Source organism: Carcharodon carcharias, chromosome 15 (genome assembly GCF_017639515.1).
Source record: "Carcharodon carcharias isolate sCarCar2 chromosome 15, sCarCar2.pri, whole genome shotgun sequence".
In the NCBI taxonomy this organism is placed as follows: Eukaryota; Metazoa; Chordata; class Chondrichthyes; order Lamniformes; family Lamnidae; genus Carcharodon; species Carcharodon carcharias.
The window spans coordinates 38241119-38265003 of NC_054481.1; the positions used below are offsets into that span (position 1 = coordinate 38241119).

The following is a 23885-nucleotide window of genomic DNA, read 5'->3' on the forward strand; positions in this document are numbered from 1 at the left end:
TTGCAGCAGTGTCCTGGAGATTAACCTTGAATCACTGGAGACTCCAGGCCAATCCTGGAGGATTGGCAACCCTAGTTGCTGGTCAGCAATCAGGATCAGAAATCTTATCCAACCCTTTCCTTCCCAACCTAGGCGCTGAGGCAATTTGTGACTCTCTAGCGGAGTTCAGCTAACTGAGCGCAGACAGGTATTAATGCTGGAACCTAACTGCTCTGCATCATTCAGGTAAACACAATGAACTCACCGAACCAATGGTGACCTAGCAGGACTGAGGCCTGCTGATGGAGATAGTCAGACACCAAGTCAGGACACTGATAAAACAAAACTCTTAAATTAGAAACCAATTTCTGCATGGGTGGTTTGATGGGGTCTCGTGTCTGCAACTCCCAAGCTGTGAATTTGGGTACCGAACCTGATTTTCATGGGAGTTTACTAGAATGGGGAATTGCTCTCTTGGCTACCAGTGACTTGGGAGGAACATCCCTCATTGTTTGCGCCTGCGCAGTACCCATTTTGTTGGGGCTGCTAACCAAACCGAGTTTGCTAGTCCTCTTACAGTTCAGAAACACACAGTGTCACTACTTGCTGACAGGATGGTGGCATTGGTGCCAACGAGAATCAACCGAGAAGTTCCATAACACCGGAGACAGTAACTGGGGGAGGAAGGAAGCAACACAATATGAGGAGGGAGAGGGAGAAGAACAGAAACCAAAGGAGGAAGAGAGAGAGAAATTCAAATCGTAAAGGGAGAGAAACACAAATTGAGGGGGGAGAAAGAGAGAACACTAACTGAAAAAGGGAGAAAAGCATACACACAAAGGTTTGGATTTTCGCAGAGACCTTTAAAAATTGGCGGGCAGGACCCAGTAGTGGAAGTCCCGTCTCTGTTTCCAACAGATCCCATTTTCACCAGTAGGAAAAAAGGGCTGGGGCTCAGTGCTGAGTTCAAACAGACCCCATATCCTCTGTAGCAAGAGCCTTAAACCACAGCATGGGAGTCTCAAATTTTTACAATAGATGTAAATGCTCTTGAAGGCTGGACAAAGGTCTGCAGAACTATCACGATGTCAAGTTATTTACATCTTCAGCTCTTTAAAAATAAACAAAACAGATAGCCCATGTCGGTGGGAGTTGAAAAAGCTCCGTTCTAGCAATTACAATAGCTGTTTGTTGACATTTTTCCAAAAATATAGAGATATCACGAGGTGCCTTTCATTATAACTGGAACGAAGTCCCACAGCATTGAAGTGGGCCTTTTAAACAGCCCAGCTTGGCACCTGGCAGGCCCCGTGGCTGCCTCTGAACTTTCCTGGATCGGCTGGCCCAACTCCAGCCTGCTCCCATACCCCATAGTGAAAATCCTGTCTTTCCTTGCACTTTCTCCCAAGAGGTGAGGGCCGAGGTGGGAATTTTCCAGACTCTGACAACCCATCTCGTGGATGAAAATCCAGTCCAAAGTTTCTTTTCAGTGAGCAGAACTTATTGATTATTCTTATTTCAGCTGATATTATAAAAACATCAGAAAAGTAGTTTTTATTTGAACATTACTTATCCCTAAATCCTCCTGTTCTTTTGTAGATTTATAAATTATGTTATTCATCTCACAATAAAATAAAAAGTCAATTATTTTATTTAGGCTCAGTGATGTTGAGACACTCAGACACTCAACTAAGGTAAATGTAATTTGCAAACAGTGGGTAGTATCACTGATCAACCTCGTGATTAGGCATCACATGAGCTGCATCACGTGATCAAACGCCATGTGATCAACTGTCACCTGATGAAATCTCCAGCGAAATGTCAAACCAGACTTAGCAACCCATAGTGAGTTCCCAAACTTTGTCTAAGAGGTCATCCACTTTGGATAAGGAGGATAGAAAAGTGTATTTTCTAAATGGTGAGATGCCGGAACTGAGGAGGAGCAGAGTTATTTACTAGTCCAAGTAAATAAATCATGAAAAGCAAGTGGGCAGGAAAAAAAACATAATTTTGAATGCTAATGGAATGTTGTCCTTTGTCTTAAGGGGGTTGGAACGCAAAGTGATGGAAGTTATATCATTTATGTAAAGCTCTGGATAGACCCCATCTCCAATACTGCAATCAGCTCTTGGCACTGAACCTCAGGGACGATACCTGGGCCTTGGGGAGAGCACAGATTCAGCAGAATGATCCAGGGTTCAAAGGGTTAACTTTGGAGCGTAGGTTACAGAGACTAAGGCCGGAATTTTCCGACCCCGTTAGTGTCAGGTATCATGGGGACAATATGGCGAGAAAGCCAAAAATTTAACGCCATCATGAAACCAATTTGTGATCGTCCACTCCACTCATCAATGGTGGACCACGTTTCCCACCGCTGCATGGTGGGAATGTAATTTTAATACATTGGCATCGAATTATAAGCCCCGCTCACCAGAATCACTCCCTACGTCAAATTTACCGCCCACGTCGGCCTGACTTCAGGACGGCGAGCTTCACGACTGCCTTTAAAAGGTGTGTACCTGGTGACCTGTACTTCGAGGTGACCTCAGAGATGAGTGCACACAATCTTGCACAGCGCTCACAAGCTTTGCCTGTTGGACATCAAGGAAGAGGCGCAACGCATTCGCTGGGGGGCACAGGGAAGTCGTTTTATCCCAGCTGGCTTTCAGTGTGGTGCCATGGCAAGGGCTCCAGTGCAGGTCAGGCCAGGGATTGTGAGGCGCAAGGCAGTGCACACTGAACGAAATACTCAAGCACATGCCGGAGGGGGTGGGGGGAAGGGGGTCGAGGGAAGTGGCCACGCACTTGGAAAAGCTTGTCAAAAGTGAAAATTCTTCCACAGCTGAGACCATTCAGCAGCAGCTCCATTGACATGCATGGAGTCGGACCTCTGAAGCTTTTCTGCCCACTCAAGCAACGCAAAAGCATGAAAGTGCCACCAAGCAACAAGCAGTCAACTACATCAACCAAAAGGGCTTCCACTCGCTGAATGTTCAGCTGGTATGAGACCACCACAAATACATGCTACTGCCCCTTGCAATGTCTTTATTAAGATTTGACCCAGTAACCATCATGGTTCAAGCTAACAGCGCAGCCTAGCAGTGTGGGTTAGAAGAATGCCTGTGCCTGAGCTGAGAGCACAGCATGTAGTCCAGTGGGCAAAGCTGCCGCCAATCGGTCAGGTGGAGTGGGGCGGAGGCAGGTGGGGTTTCAGGCAGCCATACAACGCACTAATCTCTGGCCACCCAAGTGATGGCCAGCACCCTCCTACATGTGTGAAGGGGACTTCAGGCTTAACCAAGAGAGGCTCTTAGTACAACTATGCTAACCCGCGCTCATCTCTCTCGTTGATCCTGCAGGAACAGAATGTCAGGATCATGGAGCCTGGTGATTTAGCAGTATGCCTCATGGCTTACAGGGGCCAGAGAAGAAGAAGAGAGCGGCAGAAGCGTCTGGCTCAGCAAAGGGAGGAGAAGCTCCCTCAAGATAAAGGGGCAGCAGGGCCTGCTGCGCACACAGTTGAAGATCCATAACAAACCTTTGCTAATAGGTGCCTAGCGAGACCCAGGGTCTATAGACTGTGCCTGTCATTCCTGCAGATGACCGAGAACCAGTGTCAACAAAGACTGCGCATGTCTAGGGAACTGGTCGGTTACATCTGCCACCTGTTGCAGTATTTGGCACCACAGGGACATGGAGGGAATCCACTGCCAGTGGCCATGAAAGCGACTGTGATGCTCAATTTTAATGCCAGTGGCTCCTTCCAGGACTCCGCAGATGACCTGTACAGGATCTCGCAAGCCTCCACCCACAAATGTATCCAGAAGGTCACAGACAATATCTTCACAAAGGCACAGAACTCTGTGCATTTCGCCCGGTATCAGGAAAGTGAGGAAGCAAGAGCACTGGGATTTGCACAGATCTTGGGTTTTCCACAGGTGCAGGCTGCCATAAACTGCACTCACGTAGTGCTCAGATCTCCCTGGTAACAAGCAGTCAACTACGTCAAACGCAAAGGCTTCCAGTCACTGAATGTTCAGCTGGTCTGCAACCACCACAAACGCATCCTACAGGTCTGCGTATGATTCCCAGGGAGCATCCTACATCCTTAGCAGGTCTCAGCTCCCTGACATTCTCCAGGCTCCAGAGAGGCTGCAGGGTTGACTCATTGGGGACGAGGCTACCCGCAGAGGATGTGGCTGAAGACGCCCGAGTGGTGACCTCAGAGCGATGGTATAATAAGCCTCATGCTGTAACCTGGACTTTAGCGGAGCAAATGATAGTCATATTGAAAATGAGGTTCCAGTGCCTCAATAGGTCTGGTGGAGCACTACAATACAGCCCACTGAGGGTGTTGCACATCATCATCGTTCCACAACCAGGCGCTGCAACCGGGGAAGGACCTGGCTGGGGAGGAGATGGAAGAGGAGAATATCGAAGGAGATGATGATGATGAGGTCCTTGAAGGCAAGGATGTCAGCAATGAGGCCATCACACTGGCCAGACAAGGCAGGCACACTCGGGGGCCCTCATAGCCGCAAGATTCGTGGAGGATGATGATGGGATGCAGTGAGGGCAGTCCTGACATCCTCACCTTGCATCTGTGAATGTTTGACTCCTGTGTGGCTGATGGCAGCGCACATACCCTGAGTGCTCAGACTCCTGTCATGGAGACACAGCGTAGGCCCTAATAGTCGCTAGATTCCAGGAGGATGATGATGACATGCAGTGAAGACACCCCATAGATCTTCACATTTCCCCTGCGAATGTCTGACTCCTGTCTGGCCGAGGGCAGCTCGCTCACGCTCTGTGATCAGGGTCATATCATAGAGATGCAGCCATGAAACTTCAAATACACCTGATTCTTTGTCAGCCTTCAGCACCTGAGCCCTTCAGGAACACAGTGTCACTGGTCACAGATGCTGAAGAGATGGGGGCCAGCCCCACCTTAAAAGTGCTGAGAGCACACAGGCAGAATGACGGAACTTTGTGACACCTGCCCTCTACATTCTGGCAGCAATGACAAGCACCATCGAGGTGCAGGTATCAGTAATGTTTCCGGGGGTATGAGGCCGGACCATCATTTTGCTCTGAAGGTTACACACTGCACAGGGAAGAGGCCCTGGACTGAGACACCTGCCTTTGTCTTGTGCAGGAACCAAGGTTTCACATAGCTGAGTGACATAAACACTGCTCATCATAACAAGGAGCCATAGGTAGGGAGACATTCTTGGGAGTTTATTTACAATAGTGAACATTATGTACAAGTGATTAACACCCGTGCCCAGGCTGAGAAATTACATCTTCTTAACCTTCCTAACCCTGCCGCTACGTCTTGGTTCTCCCAGACATCCACAGTAGAGGTGGAGGCAGCCTGCTGACTGCGACGCCCTGTCAGTGATGACCTTGGCGGGCATCCTCTGGAGGGCTGAGACCTGGAGGGCCCCGGCCTACTTTCAGGGTCCTGATGTATGGCAGTGGCACCCTCATCAGGCTGTGGAGCTGGATCTGCTGGAGTCACAGGAAGAGGGGGTTCAGATGGTCCGGTCACTTCCAGAGCCACCTGGGTGGATGGCCCCAGGGTGTGCACCTTTTGATCCTTCTCCCTAGGGATGTCTGAGGGCCCCTGGCAGTCTCCTGAAGGAGATGGGGAAGCTGGAATGAGATTAAGCTGTCCCGCACTCCTCTCGTGTTGACACTGTTGGAGGCCAACAATGGCGTCAGCAATGCAGTTCAGACCATGCAGCAGTGCAGGACCAATGTCCTGGACCAAGGTTTCCAAGGCTGCCACCACTCTACCAGTGTTGACCTCGGTGCATTGGCATGCCGGCGCTATCACCTCAGAGAGAAGGCAGATGGACTCCTCCATCATGCCTTGCAATCTGAGGAGTGCAACGGATATACCTTCCTTGGTAGCTCCAGCAACTGAGGTATGACCGAGTCCAGAGGCTCGTCATCTGACTCAGACTCAGCAGATTTCTGGCCTCCAGCAGTCCTCCAAGTGCCAGGGATCTGGGAAGTCCCTGCTGCCACCTGCTGTGGATCAAACAGAGTGATGTACTCACCACATTGTGATCCCAAGGCTACTGTAGAACTAGGTTCCACTGAGGTGTGTGTCTCTGCGCTGGTGGAGGGTGTAGGTGAGCTCTGTGATGGGACTTCAGTGAGAGTGTCATCAGATTCTTCTTCTGAGGTGCCTCCAGAGCTTGAGTCAAGGACCTGACTCATGGACCCCCTCGGTTTCTTCACAGATGTGCCTGCGAAAGTAAGGAGAGGTAATTAGTCCATGGTAGGGGACTGTGGAACAGGCGGACTGACTCATAGCATGGTTGTCTGATAGATATTGCACTGCTGGATCCTCACTTGGCTTAGCACCACTGACTGTACTGTCAGCACAGGGACGGTCCAGATCATTGCTGGCCAACTGGATGGCTCTATTTTCAAAGTCTGTGAGGACCTTGATTTCAGGCATTCCTCCACCAGTCTGTGACCTCTAACCTTTGTTGTGTGCCAACTTGTCCTGCATAAAGACGGATGGAGAGAGTGTAAGCAGGACGCCTGCCAGGCCAGATGATAATGATGCCTGGCATGTGTGGGTGGTGAGTGGTGCCATGGACAGGATGAAGACATGATCAGCAGAGCAGATGATGGTGTGTGTGAGAGAGTGAATGGTGATGTCCCTTGAACTGGCAGTGAGTGAATCCCTGTGGATGTGTGATGGGTTTATGAGCGTGTAAGATAAGAGTGATGAGAAGAGTGACTTACCCTGGTGGAACGGAGGAGAACATTCATCCTCTTTGGCATTGGGTGGCTGTCCTCTTTTGCAGGACATAGGCGCTGATCACCACTGCCACCACCTCCCAGGCTGGATTGGTGACGTTGCTTGCTGGTCTTCACCCAGAGCATGAGTCGAGGACTTCGCGGTGGGCATCCTCTGCGTCCAGCAGGCACCCGAGGGAGGAGTCGCTAAATTTGGGGACAGCATGTTTCCTCCCTTTGGCAGCCATGACTTTGCAGCAGCTTACGATCCTTTAGAGGGTAATTGTTCTGTGCAGGGGTGCTCGGAGCACTGACGGCCTGAGGAGACGGCGAGGCGGGCGAATCAGAGGCTGCCCTGCCAGAGACCCGGCGTGTTTCCTGGGAATGCATTATTAATAAGACGGGACACACCAGAAATGGGATGATACAATGCAAAAACCCGCCATTGCGGCCAGAAGGTAAAACACCCTTTTTCCTGTCCGCTATAGCACTTTGTGCAAACCTAGGACAATTTCTCCCTGGGCTTGTACTCCCAATGTGTAAAGAAGATTACACTAATTGAGGTTTTTAAGATGATTAAAGGAGTCGGTAAGGGTAGAAAAAGAGAGAACTTATTCCTTCTGGTGTGGGAATCCAGAACATTAGAGGTAGACCTTTCAACGGTGGTTTCATGAAGCACTTCTTTACAAACAGGATAGAGGAAATCTGGAACTCTGACCCCTATCCCCACCCACCCCCCAGCAAAAAAACCTATTGAGGCTGGTGGTGAGCCAAGTGAGGTAAATGGAGAATGGAGTTGAGATACAGATTAGCTATTGTCTAATTGAATGGTAGAACAGGTTAGAGCCGAATGGCCTACTCCTATTGCATTTCAGAGATTGTAAAGCAATCGTAGGGTAAGTCACCCAGCCCACTCCACATACCTTCTTGTAGCCGAGTGCAAGCACAGCACAAGCTGAGCTCAAGAGTAACTCCAGTGAATGGAACACTTAATGTTAATGGCATGCGGTGGAAGTGTTACTAAATGAAACATTGTCCCACTTCTGGCTTTGCTTTCTGAATTGTCAATGTCACTTCAACCCTGTGATAAGTCACTGCCCGAGTACACATTCTGCAGTTCCTTACTCTGTATTCTATATAAGTTCAAGGATACTGTACACTTTTCTGCTTTTCTTTTCAGGCTGAGGTGTCTGACAACAAAGACTCCTTTCACATGCTAAAGAATGACAGTGGAATTTATCAAACTGACGATACAGGGGAATAGAGTTGTTTGAACATTTTCTTTTTAGCCATGTATTTGAGTAATATATCATCCTCCCACCCACCCCGCCCCCCCCTCCCCCCCCCCCCACCTCTCTACCCTCCCCCCACCCCCGCCAAAATTTGATTCTGTCCTTTGGTCCATCTGCCTCAATATTTAAAGGCAAAAAAGGTAGGACTCCACTCCCATGCCACCACTAATGCCCAATGTGGGTGGCAGGGACCACATTGGTGGGCAAAGTGCTGTAGCAGGGTCCTAGCATCAAGTTACACTGCATAAAGGCAGCGATATCAAACCGGATATATAAGGGTGACGTGGCTCAGATTAGTAAATGAGCAGGTCAGGATTTGAACCTGTGCCAATCCACCCCAGCTTCACCGAGCTGGATATAAGGATTGATGTGCATTATAACATTCTAGCTGCCTGACTGATCAGCTGTGTTTACTGTACCTTCTATCAGCTGCCGCTGTTGCTGTATAATCTCATCACAGAGGGCTCGGTGTTGCTCATAATGCTGGATGACAAAGTCTTTCTGTTGCAGGGTGTTCTCTTTCCGCAGCAGAGCAGATTGGATCTCCGTATTCTCCACTTCCAGCTCATGAACTTTACAGAGCAAGCTCATGATCTCTTGCTGATCCTTGCTATTGAGCCACTTTGGTAGCAGGTCTTCCATCTTTGAGACTTTGGCCTTGGTGTCTCCCAACTTCTGTTCCAACTCGCACTAAGAAACAGGAAGGAAAACTAAACTTTTATTGACTTGGCTCTGAAACATGGATAACGTCCTAAAATAATGAGAAAGCGTATAAATGTTTAACCTCCAATGACTTGATCATTAAAAACACAGGCACATTCCTGGGAGCTCCACCACTATTTTGACATGGAATCCTTTGAAAGGCTAAGCAGGGCAATATCTCTGTACTGAAATCTCAGAAGATGGTAGGGGTGACTTTTACCTTCACTGGTAACCTGACAGAGTGAATCACCCCTGAGAAACCACTGAGCCAAGGTGTCAGGAGGTTCTGGTTCAAACCCCACTCTATTCCACACTGACAGTGGTGCCGTCTTCCAAGTGAGAAGTTAAACCAGTTTGACCTGAAACATCCTATGCCCTATATGAAGATGAGCAGGGGCATTCGATTGTTCTGTCCAATATCTAGCCTTCAAAACATGCAAAATGGATTTAAAAACAGAAACCCTCAGCAGGTCAGAAAACATGTTCTGTGCATAAGGTGCTTATAACAGAAGCTACAGTTTTACAGCTTGTTTCCATATCAGATTGAGAAAACCCAGGCTGATTTTGGCTAAAGTAGAAATGATAATAACAGTATTCTATACTCAGGTTTGATTTTGTACTATAGTTAGCAAAAAAGGAGATATAACCTTCAGACTCTTTGCGGTTCTGAATGCAAGACTCTTTTAGGAGGGTCTGCCTATTGTGATTTCCCTTATGTCAGGTGCTGCTGGTAGAATCTGCAGTAGGCATTCAGGACAATTTTCTGGTGCTTATGTCTGTACAACAGCAGCTGCTTTCTTCACTCATACTGCGAGATTTTCATTCTGTCTGCCTCAGGGCTGTAGCCAGCACCTCACACAAACATGCATGCACTTTATTCCCTGGGAGAGCCTGAATTAACAATTGCTGTCCTCTGCTGCTTCACTCTTTAATGACTGTCCTCCTGTCAGTTCCAGATACAACCTCTACATGATGTTGCTGCTTCACTCCAGGAGAAAATTTTGCATTGTAGCCTGCAAGTAGGACTTCTGGGCCCCGTGACCTGTTTATGCTGGTAACCTTGGTCTTTATCTGAGGGCCAACTTGAGGTAGCACCAGCCGCAACCATCATGATCTGATATAGAAAACCTGTAACAGGGAGTAACCCCTCATCCCAGGAATGAGTCGAGTGAACCTTCTCTGAATTGCTTCTAACGCAATTATATCTTTTATCTCCTTATTTGAAAAAAGATACAATTGCGTTAGAAACAGTTCAGAGAAGGTTCACTCGACTCATTCCTGGGATGAGGGGCTTATCCTCTGAAGAAAGGTTGAACCTGTACCCATTGAAATTTAGAAGTATGAGAGGTGATCTTATTGAAACATATAAGATCCTGAGGGGATTTGACAGGGTGGATACTGGGAGGATGCTTCCGCATGGGAGAGACTAGAACTAGGGGACATAGTTTAAATAAGAGGTCTGTCTCCCTTTTAAGATGGAGATGAGGAGAATTTTTTTCTCTCAGGGAGTGTATAGTCTGCGGACTTCTCTTTCCCAGAGAGCAGAGGAGGCTGGGTCATTGAATTTATTCAAGGCAGAGTTAGACAGATTTTTGATAGACAAGGGAGTCAAGGCTTATGGGGGGCAGACAGGAATATGGAGTTGAGACAACAACCAGATCAGCCACGATCTTATTGAATGACGGAGCAGGTTCAAAGGGCTGAATGGCCTACTCCTGCTCCTAAGTAGGATCCTATGTTCCTATAACCTTTATACTGTGAACACCATTTCCCACAAGCTGGTAAAGCAGCTGAGTATGTGAGAGATTCAGTGGGCACCAGTCACTGTACTCTTGTCTTGTGGTTTTCAGGAAGTCTGGGAAACCTGTGGATCACATTAAACTGAAAAAGAATCAGCCTCGGTATTGCTCTAATCAAGCAATTTACATATGTTAATTGACAACCCCATCTTTTAAAGATATAAATAACAGGAGGAACAAATGAACACAGAATATCTTTGAAGACACGTGAGGTTAAAGTTAGCTTTTTCCAATACTCCAACTTAACTATCTTTACATGAGGGTTCTCAGCACTTTTCCGTCATTACCTTAAGGGCTGCAGTTTTTCTTTGTTCAGTTAGGAGCATGCCGAGTTCCTCCCGTGCCACAGCAACCTCCAGTGGTTCAGTCATATCCAAGTCATCTGCCATTCCCTCTTCCCTCTCATCGCTGTCTTGCTCTTTATCAGTCTTCTCACTCCATTTCTCTTCCCACCACTTCCGAGCACGTTTTGCTTTCTCCCTTTCCCAACTGAAGAGAAAACACAACAGTCTCAGCAAAAAAAAATCCATCAGTTTCCAATAACAACAGTAGAAATAAGGTACCTGAGAATCAGGTCACATTAAAGAGACAATGTACTGTTAACCTATGCAGCCTGGACTTAAGCCAGTGGAATACATTTAAAAATGAATTCCAGTCCTCTCAGCAACAGAATTCAGCTACCATCATTTAACTCAAGATTATAGCACTTAATGAATATTCAATAGTTTTTGGAGTTGTATTTGATCAATAGCTGTCAGCAATCCTTGCCTCATGGGTCCTGTATCAATGTGCATTGTGGATAATGGGATGAGTATTTTGGCGCCTTTGGCCATCTTATTAGTGTTGCTATTTTTGCTGCAATATAATGTAAAACATTATTTTATACAACTGAGTTCACAATAGGTGAGTAAACGACTCTCTTTTCTGAGTTAGCAACAGCCCATTGAGCAGACAGTCAAAGTTATAATTTATATTCACGTTAAAACAGACATCAATGGGAGGCAGAAGAATTTTTCAAGCAATATGATCATGTCAATGCTGTACACAATGTCCATAATATATCTGTGCTCTCCTGCTATTGCCTCACTAAAGTGCAATGATTTCATGTTCTGGAGTACCTACAAGACTGCAGTGAGAATATGTTACATAGATAGCCAATCTGATGACAATTCAGGCAGCAGGAGTGGTTAATGAAGCTGTAATAGGCCTTAGGGTCAGATTCAGCTTTATGTACCAGGTAAGACCTGAGTGACGAAGCCTGGGGTATTACTCTGAATATCCATCGCACTATGTTTATATATTAATTATGAAGCAATTCCACAATCTGTTAAGACTGCTGCTGGTGCTCTGCATTCTCCCGATACCTTACTGGACACATGTTGAGCACCAACAGCTCCACTGAATAAACTATAACCATTCACATGCAAGATCACAGAGGAATACCCCATTCAGCCCCTTAAGCTCATTATGTCATTCAATTAGATGAGGGCTGATACACATCTTCCCTCTATTTAGCTGCCTTGGTTCTATATTCTTTAATACCCTTGCCTGACAAAAATCTGTCAATCTCAGTTTTGGAATTTTCAACTGATCTAGCTTCAACAATTTTCTTTGGCGGAGAGAGTTCTAAGTTTCCATTAGCCTTTGTGTGAAGAAGTGTTTCCTGACAACATCTCCAAATATCCCAGCTCTAATCACATTCCAGTATTGTTCAAAAGTCACAGTTGTACAGACAGTGGTGCCTTCAGAATCCCCTTGAAAACCAAACTGTTGAGGTGACTGTGGCTGCATATGCATTGCCTCTTTACATTACAGTAGCAGTACTGCCTCTGTCAACTGACATACAACCCTTTACCATAAATCACCTGATAGCAGTAGCACCAAGATGTTCATTCAAAGGAGGTTCCCATATTTGAGAAGATTGTCAAAATTATTAAGTGACATGTATGTGCAAGGTTCACATGAAGGTAGATGGATCAAAATCATATTGATAACTTCAGAACAGCTAGGTATACTCAAGTAGAGTGCATGTGCAGTTGATACTGTATCTACCCAGTAGCATTAGTCAACAGGTTTGGCTGAAAGGAACAGGGTTATATTAAGTTCTATTGTACGGTCATTTAACCCCCCAAAAATGGGTGCTTTCGGGGGTTGAAATTCACCTCCCTCCCACACATGACCCCCAATCCACAATCTCTCTCCTCTCCTCTACACTCATTTGACACAGGCCTACCTGCCCGACACCAAGTTAGCCAGCCTCTCAATCCAACTTGTGCTACCAGGAAGCAGTGTTCAAAAATGTTAATCAGGTCCTGCTGCTAAGATTTGCTAAGGCCCGAGGGAACTCCATAGAATGACGGAACAGTACAGCACATAAGGAGGATATTCAGTCCATCAAGATTGCGCCTGCTCTGCCGTGGAGCAATCCAGTTACTCCCATTCCCCTACTTTTCCCCCAAACCCCTACAACCTTTTCCCCTACAAATATTTATACAATTCCCTTTTTGAAGCTACTAATGAATGTATATCTGCACCCTATCAGATAGTGCATTCCAAATCTTCATAACCTGTCATGCAAAAAGATGTTCCTCATGTTGCCTGTGGTTCTATTGTCAATCACTTTAAATCTGTATCCTCAGGATATCGGCTCTGCAATCATAGAAAACACTTTCCCTTTATTGTCACTATCTAAACCCTTCATAAATGTAAGCATCCGTATCAAATGTCCTCTTAGCCTTCTCTGCTCTAATAAGAACAATCCCAGCTTCTCCAGTCTGTCCATTAAAACTGTAATCCCGAATCCCTGGAACCCTTCTAGTAAATCTCTTCTGTACCCTACCAAAACCTTCACATCCTCGCTAAAGTGTTGACAGAATTAAACACAGCAGGCCTTCAGGGTTGAACCAATTGCAAAGCAGAATACTGTGAATGCTGGAAATATGAAATATAAACAGAAAATGCTGGAAAAACTCAGCTGGTCTAGCAGCATCTGTGGAGAGAGAAACAGAGTTAACCTTTCTCGTTGAGGGCCTTTCTTCAGAGTATGAGAGGTTTCTGATGAAAGGTCCTTGGCTTGAAACATTAAGGGCAGGATATTCCGACCCTGCCCACCACTGGGATTGTCTGATCTCGCCAAAAGTCAATGGGCTTTTGGCTGGGTCGCCACATAACCCGTGGTGGGTCCTGCCATAGTGGGGCTAGAAAATCCCGGCCTAACTCTCTCCCTCCACAGATGCTGCCAGACCTGCTGAGTATTTCCAATGTTTTCTTTCCACATTTGGGGTTGAACTAATGTTCAGTTCATAGGTTTAGCATAACATCATGGCTTTTATACTGTATGCCTCTATTTATAAAGCCCAGGATCCAAAATGCTTTACTAACTGCTTTGATAACCGATCCTGCCACTTTCAATCGATGTGTTCACAAGTACAAAACCGCCCCGGGCTCACTATTCTCATTTAAGATTGTACAATTTAGCTTGTACTGTCTCTCTGCTTTCTTCCTACCAAAATGTGTCACTTCACAATTTTGTGTTGAATTCGATCTGTCACGTGTCTGCCATTCTGCCATTCCTATGTCCTTTTGAAGTCTATTTCCATATCTTTTGAGCAGTGGTGTTCTGCTTAGCATAGCCAGAGATCTGAAATTGTGCTTGTAAGTTGGGTGCTTGAGTGTACTCGGGAGTCCAGGGCAATGGAATCTCAGAAGGCAAGATTGAAACCGTGTGAGGCTGGCCATCGTTGAAGCCATCCGAGTGGGAGCGACTTTTGGAGAGAATTCCCAGGTGAGATCTTTGAAGGTGAAGATTGAAAACCCTCATGAGAGAGACGGAGTTTCAGTGAGATTGGTTGGCTCACAATGTGACTAACATCTGGGTGAGCTGTTGAGAAATTCATGGAATCTATTTTGGTCGCTGCTGCCATTTATTGTGCAGTGTGCTGTGTCTGACCACAGTTTGCCTGTTAATTCACATGTACCTCATACTTACCCTGAATGTTAGAGTATAAGATAGATATTGTAAATTGTTTTATCTTTCTGACCTTGTACAGTAAAGTTTATTTTTGTTTGTTCAAAACCCATGGAATCTTGTGGCTTTATTCTATTAGTAAGTGTCTTGAATCTCAAACTTTGTCGGCTTTAAACAAAACGTTATTGGTCCGTAACCAGATCTCACCCACAATTTGGGGTCTGACCAAGGATCATAACAGGTGCAACATTTGTAATACTCCAGTCCTCTAGCACCACCTCTGTATCTAAGGAGGATTGGAAAATGGGGCCAGCAACTCCACAACTTATGGTCTTATTTCACTCAGCAACCTAGGATGCATCTATCAGGCCAATTGACTTATGTAATTTAAGCACTACTAGCTTTCTTGCACCTCTTCTAGATCTATTTTTATCTTAAACAAAAACAGAATTACCTGGAAAAACTCAGCAGGTCTGGCAGCATCGGCGGAGAAGAAAAGAGTTGAAGTTTCGAGTCCTCATGACCCTTCAGCAGAACTGGGTGAATCCAAGGAGAGGGGTGAAATATAAGCTGGTTTAAGGTGGGATGGGGGGGGTGGTGTGTTGGGTGGGGGGGAGAGAAGTGGAGGGGGTGGTGTGGTTGTAGGGACAAGCAAGCAGTGACAGGAGCAGATCATCAAAAGATGTCACAGACAAAAGAACAAAAGAACACAGAGGTGTTGAAGTTGGTGATATTATCTAAACGAATGTGCTAATTAAGAATGGATGGTAGGGCACTCAAGGTATAGCTCTAGTGGGGGTGGGGGGGGCATAAAAGATTTAAAAATAATGGAAATAGGTGGGAAAAAAAATCAATATAAATTATTGGAAAAAACAAAAGGGGGAAGAAACAGAAAGGGGGTGGGGATGGAGGAGGGAGTTCAAGATCTAAAGTTGTTGAATTCAATATTCAGTCTGGAAGGCTGTAAAGTGCCTAGTCAGAAGATGAGGTGCTGTTCCTCCAGTTTGCGTTGGGCTTCACTGGAACAATGCAGCAAGCCAAGGACAGACATGTGGGTAAGAGAGCGGGGTGGAGTGTTAAAATGGCAAGCGACAGGGATGTTTGGGTCATTCTTGCAGACAGACCGCAGGTGTTCTGCAAAGCGGTCGCCCAGTTTACGTTTGGTCTCTCCAATGTAGAAGAGACCACATTGGGAGCAACGAATACAGTAGACTAAGTTGGGGGAAATGCAAGTGAAATGCTGCTTCACTTGAAAGGAGTGTTTGGGCCCTTGGACGGTGAGGAGAGAGTAAGTGAAGGGGCAGGTGTTGCATCTTTTGCGTGGCATGGGGAGGTGCCATAGGTGGGGGTTGAGGAGTAGGGGGTGATGCTTCAGTTACACCTGCCTCCACCACACTCCCGGGCAGTGCACTCCAAACCCCAACCGCTCACTGCTGAACAAAGTTTCTCCTCATATCACTTTTGCTTCTTTTAGGTCTGTGCCTTCTCGTTCTCGGTCCTTTCACGAGTGCGGACAGTTTCTCCCTAACTACTCTGTCCAGACCTCTCATGATTTTGAATACCTCTATCAAATCTCATCTCAGCCTTCTTTTCTCTAAGGAAAACAGTCCTAACTTCTCCAATCTATCTTCATAACTGAAGTTCCTCATCCCTAGAACCACCCTCATAAATTTTTTCTGAACTCTCTCCAATGCCTCCACATCTTTCCTAAAGTGCAGTGCCCAGAACTGGATGCAATATTCCAGCTAAGGCCGAATTAGTGACTTACACAAATTCAACATAAGCTTTTTTTCTCTTGTAGTATATGCCACTACTAATAAAGCCCAGGATACTGTATGCTTTATTAACTGTTCTCTCAACCTCTCTTGCCACCTTCAAGGTGCATAGCTACGCCCAGGTCCCAATGCTCCTGCACCCCATTTAGAATGTTATATTTATTTTATATTGTAAAGGCCACCCATTGTTCCATTACTGTTGGGTTTCCTGACTGTTAAACCTTCCCCCCAACAACACTCCACCCTCCCCTGTCCACAGCTCCTCATGATTATCCAGGCCATTAACTTGGTTTCTCTCCCTACAAGTGTTGCCTAGCTTGCTGGGGTGCTTCCACCATTTCCTTCATTCTTACTGCAGATATCCAACCTTAACAGCATTTGGCCTCTGCTTTATGTTATATTAAGGAACCGCTTCTAATTCCAGTAATTTGGATAATGTCACTGGGTTTGTTGAGAAGTCAGAAAGGAGGTAACAGGGGCTCTGACTACAGTTTTTTATTATTCCTTAGACATGCACGTTGTAGCAGGTTCAGCTGCATTTGTGACTCCACAAATACCGAAGGAGTCTGTGTCCATATGCAGCAAAACCTGGACAACTTCAGGCTGACAAGCAGGAAGTAAAATTCGTGCGACACACGTGCTAGGCAATGACCATCTCCAACTAGAGAGAGTCTAACCATCGCCCCTTGACATTCAGTGAGCATTATCATCACTGAATCCCCCACTATCAACATCTTGGGGGTTACCATTGACCAGAAACTGAACTGGTCTAGTCATATAAATACTGTGACTACAAGAGCAGGTCAGAGGCTAGGAATCCTGCAGTGAGTAACTCACCTCCTGACTCCCCAAAGCCTGTCCACCATCTACAAAGCACAAGTCAGGAGAGTGATGCAATACTCTCTACTTGGTTCAATGAGTGCAACTCCAACAACGCTCAAGAAGCTTGACACCATCCAGAGCAAAGCAGCCCACTTGATTGGCACTCCATCCACAAACATTCAATCCCTCCACCACTGACAGACAGTGGCAGCAGTGTGTATCATCTACAGCAACTGCAGCAACTCAGCAATGCTGTTTCAACAGCACCTTCCAAATCCATGACATCTACTACCAAGAAGGCCAAATGCATGGAAATACCACCACCTGGAAGTTCGTCTCTTAGCCACACACCATCCTGACTTGGAAACATATCGCTGTTCCTTCACTGTTGCTGGGTCAAAATCCTGGAACTCCCTCCCTGACAGCACTGTGGGTGTACCTACAACACATGGACTGCAGTGGTTCAAGAAGGCAGCTCACCACCACCTTCTCAAGGGCAATTGGGGATGGACAATAAATGTTGGCCTAGCCAGTGAAGCCCACATCCCATGAAAGAATAAAATAAACTCAAGGGGAGTCAATGTAACAAGGATGATCATGAAGGAAAAGAAAGTTAAATTGGATAACTGTAAATTAATATCAGTTATGGACAAAGAATTAATATTAGTGAGGGTGTTATAAAGAAATTGGTTTTGACAAATGTAATTGAGTTTTTAGAAAAAGTGACTGATGGGAAAAATAAAGAGAAGACAGTACTGGAGACTTCCTGTATTGCGGATCTTCACAAGCTGTGCAGTAAGACATGCAATGATATGAATGAATAGAGACACCTAGGGGTTTAAATACAATGTGCTAGAAACTGTGCCATGAAAATTTTTCCCTCACATGGGCTGTTAAAGGGCACAGCTCACCAGCATGCCAAGTTTCAGGGGTGTTCAGATATTGAGCCTCTGACTGCATGTCAATGTTGCCAGCCAAGTGCGAAGTGTCCACTGGTGAAGAGCAGTTGGAGCTTGGACTGGTTGAAAGTCAAGGGGAGATGCTTAGATTCTACCTTGTTGGATATGGTCATTGCCTGGCACTTGTATTGTTGGGGATCAGTTTGGAGGGGCACGGTTGTGGTGGGGTGGGGTCGAGGAGCAGTCCCTGAGTCAGGGGTTGAGAAGGGGAGTGGGTCAGGGATTGGGGTCAGCGTAGGGAATCGGGGGATGGGCAGTATCATGGATCGCTGGGCATACACAAAAGAGATTAAAGCCAGATTCGGGCATGGGTAAAACACGCCTCTTGCTTGCTACCCAATAAGGTGGGTGGTGCCACAAGGAAGGCATCTTTTAAAGGACTCCTGGCGAAGGATTCGAAGAAAACAGAGGTACCAGATTATGGAGAGAGCAAAGTCAGCAAAGAGCCAGCGCTTCTATTCTGAACTTCTAAGCTTACTAAACCGTAAACTTCTATGATTCTATAAACGAGGGATTATTCATTCCCCCATCCCATTTGCAAGCTAAACAAAGTTCTCCTGCTATCACCAGCCTCCGCTCCTCCAATCTTCAATTCTTTCTCACAGATACTTTCTGCAACAATCAGAACATTCTAAAACAAGGATCTATGGTTTCATTATAATTTATTTCTTTCAAGGTCGATTCCAAACATTGTATGGTATTTTACACATATTTATCAGTTCAGTTTGTTATATAATACCATGATCTACAATGAAGATACTGAATACAACTTTTAATACTAATCAAAGCAGCGTTTTTTTTTTAAATATCTTCATTGGTTGATTTGAATCTTAGTGTTAAATCAAATCATGTACAACTTGCTGTATTTTATTTAACTTATGGAAAAAATAATTTTCTACATGGACCTCAATTACACAACAACAACCTATATTTAAACTGCCTTTAACAAAATGGATCAAGGCTTTCACAGTTGTGGGTTGTACCTGAGCAGGTCAGGGTTGTAGGGCTGGGGGATGACACATGGCTGGAGATTAGGACACAAGGGAAGAGGTAGGTTTTAAGGAGACTTCTGAAGGAGAGCAGATCCAATACCTTCCAAGCTTCCCCTACCCCCATCCCTCAACAGCCATCAATCTTCCCCAACCATCTCTTGCCCCCACCCCATGCCCCCCCCCCACCCCCCACCACAATCTCCCTCCAGCATCCAATTAGCTCTAAAATAGAGATTTCACTTACCATTTTTCAACCAAGGACACTCTGAGATGCTGCACTGCTGCTGTAGACCTTCGGGCAGCTTCATCGTTTTCCAGTGGCTTTTCAAAAAAAGAAATAGGAAGCACGAAGCTGCCCGAAGGTTGGAAGCAGCAACCCAGCAACGAGTGATACTGAACTGACACTGACAGACAGACCGGCTTTAAAAAAAAAAAGGAACTCTTAGCCTGAAGGGTCTGATTTTTTTAAATTCGGTCTTTCAGGTCTCCAGTTCTGCCTCTGGCTGCTCAGGCTGGGGCCAACAAGAAATTCCGGTTTGAGCAATGACCCCAGACCACCCCTAGCCCCCAGGCCCCATTGTTTACCCGCACCCAGCCCACCCCCCCTCTCCTGAGCCTTGGGGGCGGAGATGTAGCAAGGCTATGAGGTCTGGGGAGGAAGATTCAGAGTTTGCCAGCTCTGTCATTGATGGGAAGTAAGGAGCAGAGCGTATATGAGATATAGGGCAGGCTTAAAATAAGAACTCCATTAAATGTCTCATTAATATTTTCATTCCTACTAATTACTGATAAAACGATTTGTCGCTCAAGGAAAGAATCCTGCAGAATTCATGGCTTTTACTGGGGTAGAAATTTATCTTGGGCAGCAAAGCAACATCGGACAGGATTTTCTGGATGGAGGGGGGCGGGGGTGCGGAGTGGGAGCGGATCCGATTGCCACTCACGGTCAGGCCATTTTGCACAGGCAGGCCAATTAAGGCCCACCCAGTGTACTTCACAACTCCCGTGCACAGTGCGAGAGGGTGGGCGGCGGCCGGCACGCTCAGCCCGCTGGGTCCAATGGCGACCTGGCAGCCTGTACGAAGGGAGGCCTGGCAGCCTCGGAAAGGCTGCTCTCAATGGCTGGGTGAAGGGCTCTGCAGAGGGGCAATGGAGATTGTGCAAGTCCGGAAGGTAGGCCATCGGGGCAGGACAGTCCAGAGGGTAGGGCGGGAGGCCAGTGTGCCCCTCATTTTTCCAATGGCTGCCTTGCTGCCCTCCTCGAGGAGGTGGCAGCACGGAGGGAGGTGTTGGTCCCCCAGGACGGGAGGAGGAGGCTGCCCCCACATGACAAAATGTGCCTGGGAGGAAGTGGCGGGGGCGGTGAGCTCCCACGATGTGGTGCGGCGCACCTGGATCCAGTGCCGCAAGCGCTTCAACAACTTGTTGTGTTCCGGAAGGGTGACGACAATGTTGGCATTGGTCACTTAACCCAGCAGGTCGGCTTTTCTCCCTGGTGCTGCCACCCCACCCTCCTCAAATCTGAGTGTAGTGACTGCGTTGAATCATTGACGGCATGTGTCCTTTGCTGGGTGGGCCAGCAGATACAGCCCATGCTGAGGTCATCCTGAGAGGGTGGTGAACGGATGGGTTCTGCCCCCACAGCATGTGGTACACTGAAACTCACAAGACTGTTTTGGGGGGCAACCTGGAGGAGCTGTAGCTAAGCGCTTGCTGGAACTGCAGGACATGTCCAAGTCAGGGTGATGACATGCTGGGAGGGGAGCTTCAAGCTGTCTGCTGTCCTCTGTGCTCCACGTGTTTGCGCCCCCTTGCTATAGAAGGCTATACTGTGTGGTGCCTAATGTGATGTAGGCAGCATGTGTCCAAGATTTGGCGGTGGGGGGGGGGGGTGGGGGGGGGAGCAGGCTTAGCATCTTTGTGTGAGTGTTCGGCAGCAGTGGGGTGAGGGGTGAGGAGGCACTGGAGCCCTGATACGTCCCACTCTGGTTGGGCTGGGCCGTGTGCAAAGAGAGTCCATGTGCAATTTGCACTAATCTATGCTCTTCTCTCATTTTCAGGAGAAGAATGCTCATAACGTGTCGGAGTGTGTGAGGACTGGCAGCGGCCAAGCACAGTTAGCCATTCTCAGCCGGTTCAAGCAGGAGGCCCTGGACTTGGAGAGACACCATGCTCCCAGGTCTACTGGTGCCCCATGGCCAGGTATGTATGCCCAGCAGTGAGGTCAGCATTGTTCTTCCTACAGCCATAGCACTGCTGAATGTTAAATGATTTCATTTTGCAACATGGCTTGACCATTGCTTATGGAAAGATGAGCGCATAATGATCCGGGGGACAGGGATGCATTTTGTCATTGTCTCCACGTTAAATGATGCACTGTCCTTGTTCTTCCTTTCAGCATCATCAGAGCAGGGCTGGGAGGAGGAGCAGCAGAGGTCCCCTCTCACAACTGAGGGGCCTGAAGTCTCACCAGCGTCACACCATCTCTGCCAGGCAGGCACCAGCGCAGATACTAGCACCTCAGTGGGAGTTAGAACATCGGCTAATGTCCTGGGGTCAGCGGTAAGGGCACTTCACAGTCTCCGGAGGAGCTGGCAGAGATAGAGAGTGCCCATGGTGCCAGCAGTCAGAGGACTGCAGGGGACCAGGCACATGCTCAGTCGGTGCCTGATGATGTGCCTCTGGAGTTGTCCACAATGCAGCAGGTGCTGGAAATGCAGCCGGGTGTGCGGGAGCATCTGGGGGAGATATATGAGGCTATGCTTGGCTTGGTCTCCGTGATGGAGGAGTCTATGTGGACGATCACCGAAGCAATGAGCCACATATCTTAGCGCCAAGCGTCCTCCATGGAGAGAGTGGCGACTCTTGCGGAGAACCTTCTCCAGGAGACCCATCAGGGCTTCCTGGGGATGCGCTCTGACCAGCAAACCCTCATATCGGCATTGACCTCAGCTGGTCAGTGCCAGTGTGGGAGATGACGTGGGCACCAAGTTTCCCAGCTCGGTGCCCATCCATCCACGGTGAGCAGGGTGGTCCGAAGTGACCTCACGTCGGTGCAGCAGCTGCCTGTCGTCTCCGTGGACACCTCTCAGGGCGTTCTGAATGAGGGCGGCAGCTCCTCCACACCTCTCTCAGAGACTGTGTCATCCAGTGAGGCTGTGACAACTGGGGAGATCTCAGCTGTGGAACTAGCAGCTCCCTCCCAGGTGGGGCCAGCACAGGCTCCATGGGCCAGAGGACAACTGCCAAGGTCATCGAGGCCAACAGGACAGCACAGTCAGCAGCTGTCTCAGATGCCACTCCCAGCAAGGGGGCAGCACCAAGACGTAGCACCTGAAAACATAAACATAAGGCACCTTAAGCACACCAAGGGTTTATCCTAGTGCTTTTGTGTTGGCCCGAGATGAGGTCTTTATCATTTCGTTTGATTTCGAACACCCTTGTCATTTTGTTTCATTAAGTTTCTTTGCCTGTGATATTAAATTCAGACATATGGCCATGGCTGAAGGTGCCTCTTCTGCATGTGTATGGTTTCCAAAAATGTTAGGAGTGCTTTGTGGGACATTTAGCTTTATTAACAAGGCCTTTAGTTACTGTTCCTAACCTGGAAGATTTTGCACTTCGGTATCGAGCATGGAGCCTACAGCCCGGGCTTGTCCAGGAGGTCCATCTGTGATGTGCTAGCTGAAGGTTCGTTGGATTAAAGCCTCCTGGGTGTTCCTGCCTCCCTGGAGTATGCCCGGGTCAGTGTCTACTCCCTCAGCATTTCCCTGTGTCTGTTCATCCTCGGACTCACTGCTGGACTCATCGTGTGCAGCCGCAGCCACTGCGTCGACATCTTCATCGTCCACTGCGTACCCCTTTTCCAGCGCAAGATTGTGGAGAGTGCAGCATGCAACCACTATCAGTGACTCACGATCTGGGGGGTACTGGAGTGCACCCCCTGAGCGGTCCAGGCATCGGAAGCGTATTTTGAGAATACTGATGGTTCTCTCCAGCACAGCCCTTGTGGAGGTGTGGCTGCTATTGTACCACTGCTCAGCTTCTGTTCTTGGATGGCAGAGAGGCGTCATGAGCCACCATCTGAGGGGATAGCCCTTGTCACCCAGCAGCCATCCATCAAGCCAAGCTGGAGCACTGAAGAGCCCGGCACCTGGGAGTGTCTGAGGATGTAGGCATCGTGGGAGCTGCCTGGGTACCTTGCACAGACTTGTAGAATCTGCATCCTATCCACACGTTCATGGAGTGGAAGCCCTTCCTGTTGAGGAAGGCACGGGGCTCACCTGCTGGTGCCTTGATGCTGCCACATGTGTACAGTCTATTGTGTCCTGGACACGGGGGAAGACAGCAATGGCCGCTAAGCCTCTGGGTCACTGTGTCTGGCTTACCTGATCCCAACGGAAGTGGATGAAGGTCAATGCACACCTGAACAGAGCGTCCATGACCTGCTCGACATAAGCATGGACAGCTGATTGGGAGACACTGCAAAGATCACCCACCGAGCCCTGGAAGGGGCCAGAGGCATAGAAGTTGAGGGCAGCTGTGACTTTTAGAGTCACTGGCATGGGGGTCCACCCACACAGTTCACAGAGATCTCTGATGATCCCTGAGACCAATCATCTGACAGATATAGTTGACTATCTCCCTTGAGAGACGGAGCTTCCTTTGGCACTGCACCTCAGACAAATTGAGGTAGCTGCTTCGCTGCCTGTATACCCTGGCAGCAGGATAGTGGCTTCTTCTGCGGCCCCTTCCACCTTGGATTACCTTTTGGCCATGTGCCCCTCCTCCCAAAGGTGGCTCCCCTGGAGGCTGAATGTGCACTCCTGGCCTCCTCCC

General features: G+C 47.6%; 1 protein-coding gene across 6 annotated transcripts in view; it reads right to left on the reverse strand.

Annotated features, from left to right (window-relative positions):
* Positions 1-23885, reverse strand: part of si:dkey-26i13.8 (kinesin-like protein KIF19) — a 183537-nt gene that overhangs the window by 54160 nt on the left and 105492 nt on the right. For all 6 annotated transcript variants that reach the window (XM_041205921.1, XM_041205923.1, XM_041205919.1 and 3 more), the window contains 2 exons: positions 10819-11020; positions 8450-8720 (listed from right to left, as the gene is read on the reverse strand). In XM_041205921.1, coding sequence (XP_041061855.1) covers positions 8450-8720; positions 10819-11020 — 473 coding nt within the window. The remainder of the gene's footprint in view (positions 1-8449; positions 8721-10818; positions 11021-23885) is intronic.